At 40.5% G+C, this 14,496-nt stretch overlaps 1 protein-coding gene across 1 annotated transcript in view; it reads left to right on the top strand.

The window, feature by feature from the left end:
* IPO11 (importin 11) overlaps nucleotides 1–14,496 on the top strand; it is a 220,202-nt gene that overhangs the window by 182,989 nt on the left and 22,717 nt on the right. The window contains exons 28-29 of the mRNA XM_062212061.1: nucleotides 583–678; nucleotides 9,030–9,114. Of these exons, the coding sequence (XP_062068045.1) occupies nucleotides 583–678; nucleotides 9,030–9,114 (181 nt within the window). The remainder of the gene's footprint in view (nucleotides 1–582; nucleotides 679–9,029; nucleotides 9,115–14,496) is intronic.

A 14,496-nucleotide genomic window follows, 5' to 3' on the forward strand; every position in this document is an offset into this window, starting at 1 on the left:
CTTTCTAGTATTTAAACACATTATTATAATCAAGAGAATGAGAAATTTGCAATGTTATATGCAAAGGTAAAAATTTTGCATTAAAAGTATATTTTGAAAGTTACGGGGCCGGTGCCATGGCTTAACTGGCTAATCTTCCTTGTAGCGCCGGCACACCGGGTTCTAGTCCCGGTCGGGGCGCTGGATTCTATCCCAGTTGCCCCTCTTCCAGGCCAGCTCTCTGCTGTGGCCCGGGAGTGCAGTGGAGGATGGCCCAAGTCCTTGGGCCCTGCACCCGCGTGGGAGACCAGGAGAAGCACCTGGCTCCTGGCTTCGCATCAGCGAGATGCGCTGGCCGCAGCGGCCACTGGAGGGTGAACCAACGGCAAAAAGGAAGACCTTTCTCTCTCTCTCTCTCTCTCTCTCTCTCTCTCTCTCTCACTATCCACTCTGCCTGTCAAAAATAAATAAATAAATAAATAAAAAGAAAGTTACTCTTATTTTCATAACTAAAATTTGTTTTCATACTCAAGAGAATATTTTGGAGAAGAGGAATTACCTGTTAATACTCTAGTTAACCTGTTTTGCTCTTCTTTTTTCTAGTGTTATCCAAGATAAATTCTGTGGGATTATAAACATCTCAGTGGAGGGCCTGCATGATGTCATGACGGAAGATTCCGAAACAGGCACTTACAAAGAGTAGGTGGATATTTAATTAATGACAGTTGGATTTGGGTGAGAGTTAAATATATGCTGCCTGATTTTTGTTCACTGTCACCATATAAGTTCAGTTGTAAAAACTTTGTAATTTTATGCTTATTCAGAAAACTGTTTACTTTGCCTGTATTTACTGTTTGATCTTGGTTATCACCTTTGTTGGGTTACAGCACTGTTTTGAATTGGGCATCTTTCTTCTCATTTTTTGGTGTAATTTGGCATTAGTTTTTTTTTTAAGTTCCCTGTGTACTTTATATAAACTTCTTTTAAAAAATATTTCAAGGATATTCTGCTTTCAAATTTAAAAAGTCCCCCTACATTTCAGACTATGGAGGAAAAGAGCATGAAGTCCTTTGTATTTCTCTGATTGGAGCATCATTCATGCCTCTTAAGTTGTTAAGAGTGTATGGTCATTGACTAGTTCCAAAAGAGAACCGTTAAAATTATATTCTTTTGGAGAAGAGAAAATCATGTTATCAGGAATGCTGATAATGTCATTTTTATACAGCTGTTAATTTGAAATTTTCTCCTTTTAAAAATCAATCTTTGTATCTTTTTATGGTTCATAGAATTGTCATGCCTTTCCACTTACTAATGAAAAAAGAGAATGTTTTATACAGTGATAAGCAAATCTTCAGATTACAGGCTGCTTGGCTTCTTCTCATTATGCACATACTGAGCCTGTTTTCTTTGCTCTTTAAAGCTATGAGTAGAAAATGAGAAAGATTTCCATTTGAATAATATTTTTCTAAAAAATAGAGAAAGCAGATATTTGTTGTTGATTGTTACTAAATGTATATGAACACAATGTGTCTGACATTAGCTTTTGAGAAAATAGGAGGTCATGTGAAGTTAAAAAAAACATTATTTAGGACGACAAACCAAAACTAAAACCATTGATATGCATGTGGTCATTTTTATTAAAAGTTAACATAAATATTTATATTACATAACTGCAAATGGTGTATTTTTATACGTAATATATGGCAGAATTTACCAGTATTTGTGAACTGTTCAAGTGTTCTTTGTCCTTCTCTTTGGATTACATAATTTGATTGGGAGAAGAGCATAGCTGATAGCACACTACTAATGAGGAAAAGCAGTTACATGTGTTTTGTGTAGAGCATACAACCATAGAATTCTAGATTGTGCTGTAATAGAAAGTGAAAAAAAACGTAGTATCTGTTAACAGTCTTCAGAGAGGCATAAAATGCGTTAGGATGCAGAAGAAAGAAAATCATAACATTTGCAACTGGAAGAGAGGAGAATGCAAAATTGTCAGAAATAAATTCTGGAAATATTTATTGCAGAACTATAATAGAAAAGATCAGGAACACAAAGCTGGGAGAAATGCAGTAACAGCAAATGTGTGGAAGAGTCAAGACTGGAACCAAGGTCTTCTGACTCAGTATGCCAAGCTCAGTCATGAAGAAAGCTTTGGTTTTGAATGGGAAAAATTGTTGGAAGTAAGGAAAACAAGTTGACCCTTAAATACATCTAAACTAAGAAAGGCTTATATTTCAGGGATGATGTTCCTGGATAGCTAGAGTATGGCCACTATTGTCTTTCTGCACCACACTTGTTGATTTCTTTTGACCTGCAGTGGTATTTGTCATAGGAAAGCACAGTGGAGAACAAATTACCTAACTTCTCAGATCCTAAGAGTAATTATACTACATATCTGACAAATCTTTCTAGTGTTTAATTCTCCACATTGCATAGAATTTTATAAATTAGAACCATTGGACAGAAAGATCCACAGGAAATGCAGAAAATATGTACTTATGTAGCTAACCTACCTCCAAGTTTTTGTTCCTCTCGTTTTAAACAGTTTATTCAAAGAAAGTTAATCATTCTGATTCTGTTGCATTCTTATTGTAGTCTCAGCTGAGAATGAATTAGAGCAAAGAAATAAAACTCCTGCTCTCTTCATCTGAGTAAGTAGCGTGGTAGGGTTCTCCAGAGTAACAGAAACAAAAGAATATATAAAAAGAGATTTATTGCAAGGAGTTGGCTTACTTGGCAGTGGAGCCTGAGAAGTCCCAGGTCCACAGTCAGGTGAGCTGCTAGTATAAGTTTTAGCCAAATCTGAAGGGACAAGATGCTTAAGTTCCAGCTAGAAGCAGAGAGTGACCCATCTCTTACCTGGTGTTTCTGTTCTCTTAAGGCCTTCAGTGGCTTGGCTGAGGTCCATATACACTGGGGTGAGCAATCTGCTGTACCCATTCTATAGATTCAAACACAAATCTCTTTGAGAAACAGCTTTACTAATATGCCCACAAGAATGTGTACCGAATTTTTCTGGGCACCTGGTGGCCTAGTGAAGTTGACAGTTAACATTAACCCCCTGCTAAGGAAGCCTTGTTGACAACTAGATCCTGGCTGTGTGAAGATGAGTATCTTGCAGCCTAGCAGGGGCTATGGGAACCGATGGAGCAACAGAAGCTGCAGAGGGGGAAAGGGTCCAGAGGAGCCGAGAATAACCTCGGCGGACGTGTAGTCAGGTGGAGTCAATTAGCTCAGTCACTGTGAAATATGAAGGGTTGTAGCCTATTTTCAGTAGTCAGTGGGACCCCACTGGTGATTTTAAAGCCTGGAAGTGACACGATCACATTTGTACTTAGAAAATTCTCTTCGGTGCATTGTGGAGAGCAACAGGAGGGCCAAATGCTTGTGAGTCATCTCAGACCGGTGGAACGGCCTGAGAGGCTTGTTTAGCAAACACATTCTCCTCCCCCATGTCAGAGTCTTTAGGGGTGGGACAACAGAACGTGCATTGCAAAGAGGACCCACATATGCACCCTAAAAATTGAGAACCTGCTGTGCTGGAGATGGGAAAACCATTTAGGTAGCAGTTACGTTAATCTTACGTTGGTAAGCAGTGAGGAGGGAAATTCCAGGTAGATTTTAGAGGGAAGACTGGCAGGGCTTGGTGACAGGTAGGTGTAGGTAGAGAGGGGTTTAAGATATTTGTCATTTGCATTACATGTGACACGTTTGTGCATATATAATTTTTCAAAATAGTTGTGCTTGTACCTAATAGCCTATGTTTATTTTTGTACCTTAATACATCGTCATGACATACACAGCATTTAATTGCTTATAGTTAACGTCTAGTGACTTTAAGAGATTTTGAGACAATATGTACATAAGGAAAAAAATGGAAATTAGTTTCTATTTGTTCTTTCAGTGATCTCATTTTTAATTTTACTTAGAAAAGCTTACCCAGATGAATGGATAGCCAACAGTTGGCTGTTATTAATATTGATAGTAGAATTTCTTGAGAATTTTGTAGAAAATGAGTCTGTTAGAAGAAGGAAGAGTTCCATTTTAAGAACTTACGGTATTTTTTGGTCCTTTTGGTTAGTAGAATACTTGTTTCATTAGGCCAGGAAAATATATTAATGTTGAGAGATTTGCCTTGTGCTTGTCTAGTGAGATTACTTTTACTTTTGTTTCTTTAAATACTATTTTGTTGTCAGGAACATTATGAATTGAAGTTGACCACTCCTTGCCAACGTTTGGGAAATAAAAAGAAAGAAAGAATTTATGCAGCATTTAGGAAACCCAAAGGCACTAAAATAGATTAGAAACTATGTTTTAAATGTTGGGTTTTATAGCTAGAGAGTATAAAGCCCTGCTGGTTATAAAGAAAGTAGTTTTATTTTAAACAAACGTAAAATTTAGGCTTTTCTAAGGATTTTTTCCTCCTCCATGTGGTACACTCATCCACCAGGTGGCTTTTCAGAGTGGAATAGAGAATACTGGAGGGAACCTTGGTTCCCTGATTCTGACCTTATCACCTGTATGTGCTCTTAACTTGGGGGACCCCCCGCCTTGTGGGTCTCTTTCTCCAGGTTCCTCCCTCTGATACATTCTGTTCCACTTCTTAAAGGTACACTTTCTAAAGTTGATGGTCCCGTGTTCTGTGCTGACCCTCAGTATACACATGTGTTGCTTTCTCTTGCTTTCTTGCTTGTCTCATTCCATCCCATGTACCTATACTTTGTACTCACACTTGACTCATAATAGTTCTTCTGCTTATTTCTTCTGCTTATCAAGTCATGCCCAACGCCATGCCATGCTTGGCAAATACCTGTCTCTAAATTCCTTTCCAGACTCACAAGAAGAATTCATTGCTGGCACAAAACTGAGACATTAGGGGGCCTGCGCCGTGGCACACTAGGTTAATCCTCCACCTGCAGCGCCGGCATCCCATATGGGCACCGGGTTCTAGTCCTGGTTGCTCCTCTTCCAGTCCAGCTCTCTGCTGTGGCCTGGGATGGCAGTAGAGGATGGCCCAAGTGCTTGGGTCCTGCACCCACGTGGGAGACCAGGAGGAGGCAGCTGGTTCCTGGCTGCAGGTCGGCTTAGCTCCGGCCATTGCGACCATTTGGGGAGTGAACCAACAGAAGGATGACCTTTCTCTCTGTCTCTCTCTCTCACTATCTGTAACTCTACCTGTCAAATAAATAAATAAAAATCTTTGGAAAAAAAAAAAGTGAGACATTAGGAAATACATGGTTTTTATTTCCAAGTAGAGGAAAGTAGGTTTATCAGAAGAGAGAGACTGTTTCTTGGCCTGAGACTTGAAGTGAATTTTTCGTAAGGTGTTCATATAAAGCATTATCAAAGGACTTTTCAGCTTAAACAAGAAAGAAATACAACTAAAAATAAGTGATTTCTGAGTTAGTTAGTTGTGGCCTTGGCAACATCATCAGTGATCCAGGTACTTTTTTTTTTTTTTTTTTTTTGGACAAATAGAGTTAGTGACAGAGAGAGAGAGAAAGAGAGAGAGAGAAAGGTCTTCCTTCCGTTGGTTCAATCCCCAAGTGGCCGCTACAGCCAGCGCTGCGCTGATCCAAAGCCAGGAACCAGGTGCTTCCTCCTGGTCTCCCATGCAGATGCAGGGCCCAAGCACTTGGGCCACCCTCCACTGCCCTCCCAGGCCACAGCAGAGAGCTGGACTGGAAGAGGAGCAACCAGGACTAGAACCCGGCGCCCATATGGGATGCTGGCGCCTCAGGCGGAGGACTAGCCAAGTGAGCCACGGTGCCAGCCCCCCAAGTGCTTTTTTTAAGGTCAAGGCTAACCTTTTCTAGGTTATGTTGGATTGCCCAGCCTTAAACACAGTGCTGCTCAGAGCACACCATGATTGCTTGTAGCACCCTGGCACTGGGGCAGGAATCAGCTTCTGCTGAAGTCTGTGGTGGCATGGTAGAATGGGATAACTGGATACATTTAGGGTTCTGTTAGGAAGGAGGATAATTATGTGGGTAACCTAAGCATCCACTAGAGTCTTAACTGAACAGTGTTGTCAGTTTAGTTGTATGTGAAGTGAACCATTTGGAGTTTCTTACTAAAGCGTAGAAGAAACTCAGATAGATGTATAGGATTAAAAATATATAAGTATCACTGCTGAAATCGGTTTCAGACCTGCCAAAGTAGAAACTCTGTGTGTAGCCCAGTAATCTACACTTTAACAAAGCCCTGAAAGTGATTCTAATGCAGGCTCAAGTTTGAGAATCAGTAATACTAAACATCAAGAATGTGACTTGAGTGCCTGCCTTTGTCACCATGGGTTACAAGGTAGAATGGTGGAAAGCACTTTTCAGACAGTTGTTCTGGTTCTATTCACATACTGAAATGAGAGCAAATTTGAAACATTCCAATTTGCTCCTCTGAAATAGGGAAAAATTTATCAGGGAAGGAAAGTGTTGAGGGCAAATGCTGTTTATCAGTGCTCCGGAGTGTTTGTAATTTCTGCCTAATTTTGTCATTTGTAAAATAGCTGAACTACTTAGAGCACAGAGTTTGTATAGATTAAATGAAAGGTGTTATGACACATACCTTTTAAACCAGAAATGGCTTTACAGGTTTTATGTTTTGTGTTCCCAGTTGTTGGTGTGTGTGTGGCTAGCTGGAGTTTGTTGTTGAGAAAGAGTCTGACTTAGCAGGCAGGTGTGCCTGGGTCTGGTCAGGGATTTCGGCGCTGGATGTTGAACAGAATGGCTGCATCTATTCACATGTTAGTCACTACTGTTTTAAACTGTTGTTGTTACTGTTTTATTAGTTTTACCATAATTATTTTCATGATTCATACTTTTTAGCTTATTCAAAATGTATTAATTCTCATGCCTTTTATGTTAAACATGACTACCTATCTTAAATCATTGTCAACAAGATGAAATTTGGCGGCCGGCGCCGTGGCTTAACAGGCTAATCCTCCACCTTGTGGTGCCGGCACACCGGGTTCTAGTCCCGGTTGGGGCGCCGGATTCTATCCGGGTTGCCCCTCTTCCAGGCCAGCTCTCTGCTATGGCCCGGGAAGGCAGTGGAGGATGGCCCAAGTCCTTGGGCCCTGCACCCGCATGGGAGACCAGGAGAAGCACCTGGCTCCTGGCTTCGGATCAGCGCAGTGCGCCGGCCACAGCGGCCATTGGAGGGTGAACCAACGGCAAAAAGGAAGACCTTTCTCTCTGTCTCTCTCTCACTGTCCACTCTGCCTGTCAAAAATTAAAAAAAAAAAAAAAAGATGAAATTTGGGGATATTCCTACAGATGAATTTTAGCTTTAGGCTTTTCAGTTCTTTGTTGTTTAATTTTTTCTCTTTCCACCTACCAGAGACTCAAATGAGTGCAATTTTCAGAATTGCAAAGCAAAAACAGCCTGATCTTGGTTAGTTTCTGATCAACGAAAGAAATGAAAAAAAATGTATCAAAATGTACCTTCAGAAAAACTCAGTTAATAATGTGTTAAATCTTTCAGGGAAGGCAGAATAGAGTGCTTTTATTACCAAGTAAATAAGCAGATTGTGGAATGCAGTTGAAGAACTTGATGTAGCTAAGGCAGCTTCCATGGAAATCCATGTTCACTAGAGTTAGAATTCAGGTCTATAGCAGGCAAAAAAATAGCTAGTGTAAAGGAATCCCATCTTATTTTTCTTTCACAAATTATTTTCATTTTATCTGAAAGACAGAGAGATGGGAGGAGAGGGGTAAGAGAGACAGAGAGAGACTGGTTAATCTCTCCCTGGTTCACTCCTCAAATGCCTGCAAAGATATGAGTTTGGGCCAAGCCGAGGCCAGGAGCCAGGAGTTCCATCTGGGTCTCCCACATGGGTGGCAGGGGCCCAAGGACTTGAGCTACCGTTTGCTGCCTCCTAGAGTGCACATTAGCAGGAAGCTGGATTGAAAGTGGAGTAGCTGGGGCCCAAACCAGGCACTCTGATAAGGGATGTGGGCATCTCAAGTGCCCGCTCACTTGCTGAGCTGCATGCCCGCCCCCTGTCTTATTATCTAAAATACAAACTGACTTTTAGATATTTTCAAGAGGTTTCCCTTTGTTAAATAACTTTTGGGCTAATAATAATGTAATTTTCTCACTGTGCTAGCATCCATTCTCCAGCTTCTTCTGCTACACTAGATTATATCCTGGTATATAAAAGCATTGCAGCTTGGAGAGGTCATGGCCATACAGTGAGTTTTAGGGAGGCTGTGGTCTTGCTGTTTTCGTAGTAGCACCTGTACTTAACCCTAAATTAAAAGTTATCTATGCAACTGAGCCAGGAATTGTCTTTCACTAGTACTTGCTGTCAGACAAGCTGAACCAAACTTTTCTTTGCCACAGTTGATTGGCTAGGCACCTGTGACTCTGATAAATTACTGAGTTCTGCTATTCTAAAATAGGAAACAGTGGGGTTTGTTCCATTGACTTGATTTACTAGACAGTATTCATTTCTTGTTTTTCTGGAACCAGTGTTGATTGGACAGGAAACTGTTTCCATTATCCATGCTAGTGGTGAGGAGCACTGGTGCAGATGATCAAAGTAAAATGACTGATAAATGTCCTGAAGGTACAGGCGCTCCTAGGGACAAGCTGCTCAGCACAGTAGTGTCATTTAGAGCAGAAAGTAGACTTACATAACTGACAGTTTTTAGTGATGATGTTATCTAAGTTATTATCCATGTAACAATCTGCAGACATGTGAAGACTGAGGAAAAGAAGTTTAAAGTGTTTGTATCATGTTTAAAGAAAGATATAAAGAGTATACTTTGTTTTGTCAAGTGATGTTTGGTTCAAAAGTTGCCTGCATATGAATTTCTTACAATTTACTCTCATAAATGCCCAAGTAAAATGCTCTACAATATTTCAGTCTGAACCTTTTTAAATTGAGATATATTTTCATAATTTAAAAAAAGCTTGTAATTAAAGCTTTCATTTATCATGTCCAATCCTTGTGTTTTGGTATGTAGAAGTAATCACATTTTTAGTGACTTTGAAGGCCTGTTTTTAATGTTACTTAAAGCATGAGTTTGTTTTTTCAATTGTAGCTGTATGTTAATGTCTCATCTTGAAGAACCAAAAGTAACAGAAGATGAAGAACCGCCCACAGAACAAGATAAGAGGAAGAAGATGGTAAGTTACAAAAGCAGCTTCTAAAACCCAAGAGCCATGTGTTACCCTTATTTTCTGTAGATTAGAAAAATCACCTGTTAATCCATTTGTCCAATGATCTATATGTATAACCATCCATCCCTTGTGAGAGTTACTGTAGATATGTAAGTTATGAAATTAGGAGTGTACCCTAAAACAGGTAAATTGTGTTCCTATGCAGAAAGTTGAGGTTTACTTTCAATCTGAAATAGTTATTGCCTATCTTAGCAGAGCAATGGTTTACTCTTTTACTAGTAAATACACGGCCCTCAGACTTACTAAAGTTAAAAATTTTATTCTTTTGCTTTGAGGAACTCTGCTGAAATTGCTTGTACCCCCATTTTAAAATACACCCTCACAATGAGCTTTTTCTCGTAGGCCTGATAGGCTTTTCTAGAAATGCCCTGAAATTAACTGCTAACTTGTTTCAAAAGCCATTGATTCTCATTAAAACAATCAAAAAAGAAAAAAAAACAACAAAAGCAGGAAATAAATCTAAACATCTAAATAAATCTAAGCATCTAAAATATCTTCCCTTATAATCTTCAATTTTTCAAATACTTATTTGCATTGCAATTGCAAGTATTTTATATTTCTCATGAATATAAATAAATACATAATTAAATTATTTTCCCCTTTATTTTGGAATCTCTTCTAGTTTGCCTTCACCACTTACTAGCTTCATTGTACTGTATGTTCTTTCCTCATTTGCAGAATTGAAAGCAATAGCATCTACCTTGTAGGTAAATAAGTTAGTATATAAAATGATTATGGAGTAGTACTGGACAGGTAGTAGGTACTATGTAAGTACTAACTGTCATAATGTGGTCTGATGATTATATTCATTCCTGAATTATCTCACATTAACCCTCTAGGACTTCATCCACGGTGTGGCTAGAACTATACTGCACTAACAGCCTTCTTTTAAATAGAGCTGTTTGAGTTTAATTCGTTTTACTTTGCTTTTATGCTGGGTACCATCTTCCTAGCAGCTAGCATAGAGAAAAGGACTACAGACAAGGCATCTGAAGCCCTGACTCCTAGGCCTGTTTGCACTGCCTTCAGCACTCACCTTGCCATTCTAGAGCTGTTTTGCCTCATCTGACAAGAGAGGAGAATTGGATTAGCAGATTTTTAGGGCCTTTGAGTTGAAAACTCTTTTTCTCAGCAGGTAATACCATTCCTGTCCCTCCACAGTACATAGTATTTGTGAGTATACCTCCAAAAGCATTTCTCTCTGGAAATAAGATAGTAATGTGGTGTCTTAAAATGTGGAAAGTGTATTTTCTTCACTCATAGTGAGAATGTGAAGTGATTGTATCTGCGTTCTTGTCTTCAATGCAAGAAGGAATTCAAAGATGAGACATAAGTAAAGGTCAGCAGAGAAGCAAGATTTATTTCTGTGTGAAGCGAAAGTACACATTCAAGATATTACGTGGGCATGTCCAAGAGAGACAGCTACACCCCACAGGGTTCAGGGCTATCCCTTTATAAGATCTGGAGGCATGTGGTGGTATCTGGGGTGGGGCTTGATTGAATATTCAAATGGAGTACAGTTTTCAGTGGGGCTTGAGTACCACCAATTTCCTTGACCCCCCCCCACCTGCTTTTTTTTTTTTTTTAAGATTTATTTATTTATTTGAAAGAGTTACACAGAGAGAGGAGAGGCAGAGAGAGAGAGAGAGAGAGGTCTTCCAACCGACGGGTTCACTCTCCAATTGGCCGCGAAGGCCGGCGCTGTGCCGATCCGAAGCCAGGAGCCAGGAGCTTCTTTCGGGTCTCCCACGCGGGTGCAGGGGCCCAAAGATTTGAGCCATCTTCTACTGCTTTCTCAGGCCACAGCAGAGAGCTGGATAGGAAGTGAAGCAGCCAGGTCTCAAACCAGCGCCCATAAGGGATGCCGGCGCTTCAGGCCAGGGTGTTAACCATAGTGCCGACCCCCCACCCCTGTTTTGTAAAGATTTATTTATTTATTTGAAAGACAGAGATATAGAGAGAGGGAGAGAGGGAGAGGTCTTCCATCTACTGGTTCACTCCCCAAATGGCCGCGGTGGCTGGAGCTGGGATGATCAGGAGCCAGGAGCTTCTGGGTCTCCCACATGGGTGCAGGGGCCCAAGGACCTGGGCCATTCTCCACTGCTTTCCCAGGCCATAGCAGAGAGCTGGATCGGAAGAGGAGCAGCCAGGACTAGAACCAGTGCCCATATGGGATGCCGGCACTGCAGGTCACAGCTTTACCCACTACATCACAGCCCTCCGCCTCCTTTAGTCTGAGAAGTGTTATGGTGTCAGGTGTGTGAAGGGAGTGGGAGTGTTGGCCTTGATGATTTTATTACAGTGACATTATAATGGCTGAAGGTCGTTGCAGGGGTGCAGCACGCTGCCATAATGGATATTTTTAGATGGCACTGATTCTAAGCTGCAGAAACCCCAGAAGCTGCAGTTTTCTGCTGCACAGAATGGGGAACTTGGGCAGTACGTGGAAGGAGGAGGAGTTTAGTCATTGTGTACAGGTTATAGTGCAGTTAAGGCTGCAGGGAGGTGCTAGCTCCCTCCCTGTCTACATCAATGATAGCTTCTTGTGTAACCTAATAGTTTGTCTTTGTCCCACTCTCACCTCCATTTTTTCATGTATTGAATGTACCATTGGCAACATAAAAAATATATTATTTTTCTTCACAAGAATCCAAACTTGTCAATACATAGTAGCTATTCAGTCTTCAGTCTTAAAATTTTTTTACTTATTATTTATTTATTTATTTGGAAGGCAAAATGAAAAGAGATAGAGCTCTCACCTGCTGGCTCACTGCCCAGTTGTCCTGGCAACCCCAGTTGCCAGGGCTGGACCAGGCCAAAGCCTGGAACCCAGAACTCGGTCTGGTTCTTCCCCATGGGTGGCAGGGACTCAAATCCTTGAACCGCTGCCTACTGCCTCTCAGGATGCACAATAGTTGGGAACTGGAATTGAGAGTGAAGCAGGGGACTCAAACCCAGACAGTCAGCTGTGGGATATAGGGAGCCCCAGGTGGCATTTTAACTGTCCCAGTTATCAGCTTTATTAATTTCAAATAGGCTCATAGATTTACCTACCCTTAGCAAATTAACTTACACAGATCTGTGTATAATCCTCAGAAATATATAGTAGTTAATTTTCATTTTCTTTTCAAAGTAAGTGAAGTACTTTCTGAAGGGTCAGTCTAAAGCTTAGTTTTAGAAGTAACATTTGGGCCGGCGCCATGGCTCACTTGGTTAATCCTCCGCCTGTGGCATCCCATATGGGCGCCAGGTTCTAGTCCTGGTTGCTCCTTTTCCAGTCCAGCTCTCTGCTGTGGCCCGGGAAGGCAGTGGAGGATGGCCCAAGTGCTCGGGCCCTGCACCCGCATGGGAGACCAGGAGAAAGCACCTGGTTCCTGGCTTTGGATCGGTGCAGCGCTGGCCATGGCGGCCATTTGTGGAGTGAACCAATGGAAGGAAGACCTCTCTCTCTCACTGTCTATAACTCTACCTGTCAAAGAAAAAAAAAGAAAAAGAAATAATAAAAAAAGTAAAAAACAAAAATAGAAGTAACAGTTACTTGGTTCAGTTTTGTGATCTTGAATTTTATTTGAGAGCTAGTTATTTTATCGTTATTGATTTATTGCATGTGGAGTTGATTTATGGGACAACCATTATTTTTTAAAAGTGGTTGCTTTTATTTGAAGTCATTCACCACAGTAGCTATTTGCTGTGGATTTATATTGTTATCTTTACTAAGATTTCCAATGCTTTAGTCTTAGGGGTATGCTAAGTATACCACAGTAGTTTGTGATTGAAGCTGGCATTATGTATCTGAGAAATATTTAGAGGCAACTGGGAAATTTCACAAGGAAAGAGGATGTGATTCCTGGTAGGTGTTAGGAATCATTCTTTTAAAAGAACAATCTAGTAGGAAAGGGTGTTTCATTTTAAAATGAAATTATTTACTAGGAGGAAAAAGTGTAGCTGCTGAATTCTGAGGTCATGTTAGTGAAAGTGTGACTTCCTGTTGTTGTTTTAAAGGGGTCCTTACAGTGTGGCATCTGTGTCAGAGGATAGCAGCAGAAAAAGCAGATCATTAGTAATGTGTCAGCTGTGCGAAACGATTCTCCATACATTGCTGAGAATCCGCCATGTTCTGCTAAGTAAGGGTGAAATTTCCCTGCAGGAAAGCAGTTCAGCGCTCTAGATTTCCCATCTGTTTTTCATTGAGCCTCAATCTGACCTCTCATTTTGGGAGAAAAAATACTTAGAAGATAAATGCAGCTCAGCAACTCTATTTGATATCTCAGTCTTCCCGGTCCAGTGTCTTCTCATTGTAGATCATTTTTATAACCTTTTAAATAAAGAATTAAGCTAACATTTGAAGGTGTTAGTGATTTCTTTTTTGTGACCTGTGACTTGCTAGACATCTATAAGTTGTAGTTTACAAATTCCAGCCTTGAGCATATTAATACTGTTTGACAAGATCTATGATACCTGCTGACAAAATATTTTTTCTTATTGTTTGTTACTTTTAAATAGTAAATGAAATTTGTTTTTATTTTCTTTGAAGATAGATTGTGGAGTAGTTGAATCATGCTCATTAACATAGACTACCTCAGCTCCTTACCATATATATCATATTATCTTTTCCCAGAACATGTTTTAGGGTGTCATTTCCCCTCCACAGTAGTTTTGTGACCAGATATACTCATAGATGAGGAAACCATACATTCTTAGTCTAATGTAATTTTAACTTTTTTTTTTAAAGATTATTTATTCAAAAGAGAGAGGTAGAGACACAGAGAAAGGTCTTCCATCTACTGGTTCACTCCCCAGATGGCCGCAATGGCTGGAGCTGCGCTGGTCTGAAGCCGGGAGACAGGAGCTTCTTCCAGGTCTCCCATGTGGGCACAGGGGCCCAAGTACTCGAACCATCTTCCACTGCTCTTCCAGGCCATAGCAGAGAGCCGGATTGGAAGTGGAGCAGCTGGGAATAGAACCGGTGCCCATATGGGATGCCGGTGCCCTGGGTCAGGGCTTTAACCTGCTGAGCCACAGCACTGGCCCCAGTTTTAAAAAAAGTTTTAAATTACAAAAAATTTAGAATTATAAAAATTTCTATAAACCCCATACTGGTTTGCTCAAACTGCAGACTGAATGGGAAGTACATGTTTAGGGGTGAATTTGCTGGATTAGAGCATAGTTCAGCTAGCCTAGGTAGGTGGAATTGAAAGTAAGTATGTAGAGAAACTACAGTTTGTCATGCCTATGTGATAGGCATGGCTAGGAAGCATGTGGTTCATGAAGGCAGAGACTTGCTTTACTTTGGTAGTTAAATTTATTTTTTTAAAGATTTATTTATTT

Source organism: Lepus europaeus, chromosome 15, assembly GCF_033115175.1.
Source record: "Lepus europaeus isolate LE1 chromosome 15, mLepTim1.pri, whole genome shotgun sequence".
Lineage (NCBI taxonomy): Eukaryota > Metazoa > Chordata > Mammalia > Lagomorpha > Leporidae > Lepus > Lepus europaeus.